Source organism: Salvelinus namaycush, chromosome 37 (assembly GCF_016432855.1).
Source record: "Salvelinus namaycush isolate Seneca chromosome 37, SaNama_1.0, whole genome shotgun sequence".
Classification (NCBI taxonomy): domain Eukaryota; kingdom Metazoa; phylum Chordata; class Actinopteri; order Salmoniformes; family Salmonidae; genus Salvelinus; species Salvelinus namaycush.
In genome coordinates, this window is record NC_052343.1 from 29,064,295 (window position 1) to 29,072,181 (window position 7,887).

General features: G+C 43.4%; 1 protein-coding gene across 4 annotated transcripts in view; it reads right to left on the minus strand.

Annotated features, from left to right (window-relative positions):
* Positions 1-4,392: 4,392 nt before the first annotated feature.
* The window catches only part of cnot10 (CCR4-NOT transcription complex, subunit 10), a 16,615-nt gene continuing 13,120 nt past the window's right edge, over positions 4,393-7,887 (minus strand). For 3 of the 4 annotated variants that reach the window (XM_038976515.1, XM_038976513.1, XM_038976512.1), the window contains 5 exons: positions 6,409-6,539; positions 6,198-6,233; positions 5,840-5,967; positions 5,629-5,704; positions 4,393-5,227 (listed from right to left, as the gene is read on the minus strand). In XM_038976515.1, the coding sequence (XP_038832443.1) occupies positions 5,061-5,227; positions 5,629-5,704; positions 5,840-5,967; positions 6,198-6,233; positions 6,409-6,539 (538 nt within the window). In that variant the 3' untranslated portion in view covers positions 4,393-5,060. The remainder of the gene's footprint in view (positions 5,228-5,628; positions 5,705-5,839; positions 5,968-6,197; positions 6,234-6,408; positions 6,540-7,887) is intronic. The other variant, XM_038976514.1, reaches the window with a different exon arrangement.

Here is a 7,887-nt window from a genome sequence, read left to right on the forward strand (position 1 = left end):
CAGTTGCCTGATGACCCACTCATGTAGCCTACAGATGGCTGAGTAACCAAAGCAAAAGGCTCCACATAATTAGAATTCCATCAGCTGCTGCTCCCACACCCACATTCACCCTGCTCTAAAGTGTGATGGCAGTTGGTCACATTAGACGTTGTAATTTCAGTCAGCACAGCAGTTCCTCTCTATTGTATGTACCTGTCTGAGAGAACATAACCAAACCAGGTCATTCATGGTTCCACAGTGGCTATTAACTACAGAACACCAAGAACCAGTAAAAATGCAAATGTTAAAATTGAATTATTTTTTTCCCGCTGTAGCCTGCCCTGTTATAAGCTAGCTGTTCATAGCTGTTAATAATGTGCTTATAGCATTAACTGTTAACGCCAAGTCCCAGCCTCTCCTCCCTCTGTGTCTCTGACTGCGTCTAATGGGCCAGTATTTCCTGTCTGTTGAGCCACATTGCCACAAGTGCTGGTTTACGAGGAGAGCTCGGTTCTGTTCCAAATGGCACACTAATCCCTATATAGTGCACTACTTTTGACCAGACCTTTATGAGCCCTGGTCAATAGTAGTGCACTAAATAGGGACTAGGTTGCCATTTGGCACACCACCCTCTGTGAGTTGGTGAGGCACCATAGCTGTAGGTCTCCAGTTGCTCTAACCCCCAGAAGAGCTGGAAGGCATGCAGCTCGCCAGACACACCTCATATCTCTTTTACCTTAATAATCACAGCTGGATGTACAGGGGGACCAGTGAGACGTTGGGCTCCAGACACAGCTTACTCGGTTACATCCTCTTAAAGATTGAACCAAAATGGCCACTTTTTAGATATTGAGTTTCCAGGTATTTTAGTGGATTATTCACATTAACACTGTTCCAGTGTTGTAGCTTGTGCCTTTTGTTATACAGGAGATAAATTACACTGTTTCTGGGCCAATTTGTGACCAGCAGGAAAGCCATTGTGACAAAAAAAAATGGTATAAATGGACTATTTGAAGTAATAAATATAACTCTTAAAAATGGCTCACCATCACTATCATTTAGTTTTTCAGTATTTCATTTTGTTCTTGCTGGTATGACCCCTGGAATATAAAAAAAACATTATTATTTATATATTTAACCAGGCAAGTCAGTTAAGAACAAATTCTTATTTACAATGACAACCCACTGTTCCCGGTAAGCCAACTGCCTTGTCCAGGGACAGAATGACAGATTTTGATCTTGTCAGCTCGGGGATTCGATCCAGCAACCTTTTGGTTACTGGTCCAACGCTCTAACCACTAGGCAACCTGCCGCCCCATATATACCTCATTATACAGAAAGATATCTGTATAATGTACATCTTTACCTCAGTATTACTGAGCTACGCCCATTACCTCATTGCTGAACTGTTAATACCTCGTTGGCATGGTTGCATTTTTCAAACCTCAGTTGAATTGCAGTTAGATGTGTGGTCTTATAGTGTACTGTTACACTAGAGAATGGAAAGGGAAGGCTTGGAGAAGTTATGAACAGTTTGATCAAGTAGATTAAACCCAGGACAATGCTGCTTCAAATCCACACTGATCTGATGTATTTTCAGTACATTGTTGGTTCCTATCGTTTGAACTTAAGTTAGCAGTTTCTTAAAAGACCTCAAGATCTTGACACTTAGAAGACAAGACTTGTATATTTTAATTTTAATGCATGATTCAAAAAGTTATTGTGGGAAAGATTTGTCACTGCTTTGTAATTATTTTAGGGTTATATACAGTTACAGTATGTTAGGTTGAGGAGGATGGCTTCCTTTGACTATAAGATTGTATCTATTTTATGAACAGCCTTACTGGGCCCAAACAACAACAGCGTTCAAACAGAAATACATTTGTCTTAAGTATTTCACTAGGACCCTCATTAGCTACTGCTAAAGCAGTACATAACACTATACTAGTAGAGGACATTCAACATGTACTCCGTCTATACTTCCACAGTTAGAAGTATCACAATTAACTTTAAGCCCTTGGTAGTTTTCTTGATTAAGGTAACCTTTGTTGAACTTTGTTATTTACCTGTTTCTGTACCTGCTGTTTGCTTTTTATTGTCAGGTTGCAAAATTCTGTTAACTTCACGGGTTTTCAAGAATTCCAGGTTGGAGGATTCCCGGAATCAGGAGTGGATAAAGAGGGAGGGAATCTTCCAAACGGGATTTCTGGGAATTGGTGGAAAGTTTATTTGCAACCCTAGCCAGAAGTATACTTTGGGCTCCATTTGATCCGTATGGTGGAAATTCAGCACTGTAGAGAAATTAAAGGCAACGTTCCCACATTTCGTGGAGACTGCATTCATGGTTAACGCTGCATATGTCAACTCAAATCAGAAATTACCTTTTTACATTTCAATTGGGCTATAGCGCTGAACTTCTTCGATTAAATTGAGCCTCAGTCTATCCAAACTATTAGAAATGCTCTGTGTTCTGTCATCCACAGTAACTTATCTGGTTGAGCAGTATGGGAGGATTCCAGCATTAGTACTTTTCCTCTCATGGAGATAAACAACAGCAGCCTATCAGTTCATTAGAACATGGTCTTAGACTAATGTGATCATGTAGTCAATTTAAGTCGAACTCCGGTAGGTATAATGCTAGTGTTCCACGTTTTGAAAAACTCTCAATAAGCAACTTTTACATATTCTGATTTTTTTTTTTTTTTAATTACATAAGATCCAACTTTAAAATGCTTAATCAGATAATTTTTGTTGGGAAAAAATATTGATTATGAGGGAGTGGACTCAAACAGATTTGTTTTACTTTTCCAATGTATAATTTTTGTTGGGGTGTGTCTCGTATGTGGGGAAAAATGGCTCAAGGAAAAAATATTCTGTATTGTGACAATTCTATGCTGTTGTGAAATATCCATTATACTGTCAGATGTCTCTGATCCTTAGTCCCAGTCAGACCATTTGAGCGTGGTAAATGGGAATGGGGTATATTAATATTTTATTATTTGATACTTTAGGCCATTTACTCTGGAATTGTGTTGAACCCAAAAAATTCACTGTATGAAAAACGTTGAGGTCATTTGACTGTTTGTGGGGTTTATATAACCTGGAGTCAAGCCTAAATATTGTGCCGTTTCATTTGAAGTGAAATGAAAGGATGCTCCATATGGATTCCACTTATGAGTGTTTGAAAGGGATAGCAGTGAGATTAGGGGACTCTAAAAGAGTTCTTCCAATACTCCCTCCTTCTCTATACCCTCTATTGACTGGTTGGAAGTGTTGGTGTGAGCCCTAAATGCCACCCTGTTCCCTAGAGCACAGGTGTTAAACTCATTCCACGGAGGGCTGGTTGTTTTCACTTCTTCCTTGTACTTGATTGAGGAATTTAGGTCACCTGATTCTTATGTTTTAGCAGACGCTCTTATCCAGAGAGACGTTCTGTACTGGTCCCCCGTGGGAATCGATCCCACAACCCCGGTGTTGCTAGTTCCATGCTCTACCAACTAGACTCACGGAACCTGGGTTGTCTAGCTCTTAACTGAAAGGAAAAACCAAAAACCTGCAGACACTAGACAAGGCCATCCATGGAATGAGTAACACCCCTCCTCTATAGAGGGCACTACTTTTGACTAGAGTCCTATCAAAAGTTGTGCATTATATAGGTACTAGGGTGCCATTTGGGACTCAAGATGCATTCTGAAGGATGTTAGGCGACTACTGTTAACCTGCCGTCTGCTTCTCGTCTATATGGACTTAACATTTCCTATGCAGTTTGGGATTTCAATAAAATGGGATTCTTGTATCCAACATCCATTTCCTGATCCGTCTCTTTTTGAATCCAGTAGAACACCAGAAAAGCGGTGTGTCCGCATACCAAGAGGTGAGGGCAGTGATCAGGCCATTTGTTTTTATTAGAGGAGTATTCTCATGGCTTAGTCTGTCAGCAGTGAAGGGGAGGCTTTAGAAAGTAACACCCCATTTACTTCAGGTACATTACAATGGGTGGTCCAGGTATCGACATGGCCCATGTGGGGGGAGGGGGCCTTCCTCAAGTAGGGGGGGGCTGATGACAGATCAACTCCTTGAATGCCCACTCCATGAAATTTGCATTTTTCTAAAAGTTCACAGGTAATGTACACAAACGTAACAGTATTTATACATATTGTTTTAACAGGAAAAGATCAATAGCTGGAGTGTGTCTAATGGGATGGGCCCTGGTCAATCAAGTGTTGTACTATGTACCAATTTGGGACCAATACCAGGTTTTAGTTGTGTGTGGTCCTTGTGCCCTCCTCTTAACCCCTCCCCCACACAAAGCATTAAACACATTCCTCCTCTGACATGACTGCAGCACAACTCCACCTTCTCCCTCAAGGGTCTGAGAACTATTACAGACCCACCAGACATATAAAATGCAAGTCAGCTTATTTCTGTAAATAAAATTTATTTTTTATACAGGTATTTCATTTGCCCCAAGCAAAGTCGGTCAGTATATATCATAACGGATGTTGCTGTCACAAATGGAAAGTTAAAACTCTCAGAGAACAGAGAAATCATGTCAGATCTGCCCCAAAGACACTGCAGGTGATAGCCACTGAATAAAGGCTCCGTCCCAAATGGAACCCAGTTCCTTATATAGGGCACTACTTTTATTAGGGCCCCATAGGGCTCTGGTCAAAAGGAGTGCACTTACATAGGGGATAAGGTGTAATTTGGGCGCACCCGAGGCGGGTCCATAATGTGAACGCACCCTTCGTCCACCTGACAGGAGACCTCTGCATTTCATACCAGGACCTGACCTGGAGGGGCTCCGTCTGGGCGCTGAGGGGTTCAGTTTCCCCCTAGGTACAGATCTAGGATCAGCTTCCTCTCCACCAACGTTAACCTTAACCATTAGTGGGAGGAAATGCAAAGCTGAGCCAAGATCAACATCTAGGGACAACTTCACCCTACACCGGCACCGAGTTGGGGTCAGCTTGCCTTAAATAAATAATACACTGAGGTGAAGTGATGAGAGGTGGACAGGTGCGTGTTGATGTTGGTGTGCAATGGGGCACGGAGGGTTAGGGGAACCAAGGGTTGAGGGCTCATTTGCGCTGGACTGTTGTGAAGGGTGAGGGCATCTGGATGGGTGGTTGGACAGGCTGGAAGGAGGAGGGAACGGGCTTCTTTCGTGTGTCTGGAGAGGGCGTCTGGATCACTGAGGGGAGGAGCTGGTTACGTTTGATGATCTGCAAGGCGAGCTGTGTGTTCCCTGAGAGAGGAGAGGGGATGGGGGGGGAGAAACAAAAAGAGAGGCCGAGGGAAACAGTGAGATCATACACAGCTCTTAGTAAGGTCATAAGGTCCTGACCCCTGACCTTTCTACACTGGACAGAGGTTGACTGACAGCAGTAATCTGTCATCACTGCCTTTGTGCCAGAGTGTGGCCTTCAGCATTCTACCTGGAGAATTCTAGAACTGGAATGTCAAGAGTTTGACATCAGCCCCAACACTTCCTTGGAACCCCCCAGCCCAACCTCAAACGATGCTAGAAAAGAATAGTCAAGAAGAATCTAAGACAACTATCATAAGGGCCAGATTGGGAAACCTGAGGGCCCCACATCACAACTTTGCAGGTGGGAATGAGAACCCAGAGAGATGTAGCTGACTCACCGTTCTGCAGCTCCAGGTAGACAGCCAGTAAGATGGCTTCAGGAGGAATCTCCTTCGTGTTCACCATGGAGGCGGCCTGGGGGAAAGGAACAGGTTCACAGACATCTAAACACAGTCATGTTTGGGACAATAACACATCTGAATGGTTTCAAGAGATAAGTATCTACTGTAGATGTGTGTGTGGGCGTGTGTCTGCGAGTATGAAACGTACCTGATGCAGGCACTTGCGGGCCTTCTCATACTCACTCCTCAGACAATAGGCACTGCCCAGGTTGAACAGCATTATGGCCCGGGCTGAGCTCACTGTGCTGGGGTAACACAGAGGAGTCTGCTTCCCTGCTGTACCAACACACAACACACCCTGTCAACAGAGGAGTCTGCTTCCCTGCTGCACCAACACACAACACACCCTGTCAACAGAGGAGTCTGCTTCCCTGCTGCACCAACACACAACACACCCTGTCAACACATGATCACTGGATGTCACCTCACACACAGATGGGGAGTCTCTACTGAGACTGCAGGGAGTGTGTTAGGTGATGTGTGTGTGTGTGTATATATACACTCACATGACTCGACAGGCTCCAGATCCCCTTTATCTGGCCCTGTGAACACAAACACACTATCAAACAGTGATCCAGTCATCATGTGACTCAGACATCAAACCATCATGTGGTTAAATGGATAGGTCATTTCAGTTAGGGCAGAATACTGGTTGGGGTGCTGTGTTTTCCAGCAGAGCCATCGATTGGAGCTAGAGAGGTGGGTGTGAGGACTAACCTTGGTCCTGCTCGCTGGACAACACCCCCATGGAGACATCAGTGATGTTCTCTGGGTTGAGGTGACCGATGGCCTCTGAGATCCGGTCCAGGGATATGAGGGCCTCTGCAGCATACAGGTGGCCCAGGAACCTGGAACAGAGAGACAGAGGATGCACCGTCAGACAGAATCAGATGCACCATTGACTCACTAGTACTGGGGCTTGTTCATGGGGATGTGAACATAGCTAATCGTATATACTGTCAAAAAAATAAGATATACCGTAAAACTTCAATGAACAGCCCGGGCGTTAAATCACTCAACACAACACACTTCTTAGAGACAGGCTTCTATTTGAGCCCGGCGTCTTTGTCCTTAATGCACACAGCTTTTGCTCATTTGCATTGTTAATTGTTTAATTCCAGCATTCATTTTAATCAATTTCCTGCACTAATGTGTTATCATTTATACACGGTCAGGTTTATTTTGTCTTAGTATGCCTCTATAAAAATGTACTAGTCTCCTTTATGACTGTGCATTTTCAGCAGTTCTTACTTTTGCCACTAGAGGGTTATCGGACAATTATCTGTACTCCCAAAGTGCTGTGTTCTTGTGCTGGCCAGTTCGCTAGCAGTTATTAGCGGTTTCTTACTGCCGATAAAACGGATGATTGCCATAATTGATTTATGTCACAAATCAAACCTCGTAAACGATTAATGGTAATCTCGTAAACAGTTCATTTGCTGAAATGTCTGCTGTTGCCTGGCTATTAAATGGGACTGGTGGCTATTTGATACTGAGTTTTACAGTATGTACAGGTGCGACCAAATATATTGGCACCCCTGCACTTTCCTTAAATAATTCCCCTATTCTCAAATAAATTTGACATGACGTTTTTTTTCCCTTCATACTTTTATTGGATTTTCAACATTGCAGAACCTTTGTAAACTTTTTTTACCTTTGTAAACTTAAGCCAAGATAAATTTGCAATTTTAATTTAGAAAATAAAGACAAATGGCATGGACAAAATTATTGGCACCCCGGAGCAGTAACTTGCACAGCCTTTAGCCAAGATAACTCCAGACAAACACTACTGACAATTTGGCCCCCTTTTCAGCAGCAATCTGCTCTAATTCTTTCATGTTTGAGGGGTGCCCTCCACCAACTGCTGTTTTCAGATCTCACCATAGGTTATGGATGTACAAGGTGTGGTGACCAAAAGTTTATTTACATTTCAACTTATTTTAGAAGAAATACATTAACCCTCCACATTCTGGGGTGAGGAGGACAGCAGGATACCCCCATAGTCTGTCATTAACCCTCCACATTCTGTGGTGAGGAGGACAGCAGGATACCCCCCTAGTCTATTAACCCTCCACATTCTGTGGTGAGGAGGACAGCAGGATACCCCCCTAGTCTGTCATTAACCCTCCACATTCTGGGGTGAGGAGGACAGCAGGATACCCCCATAGTCTGTCATTAACCCTCCACATTCTGTGG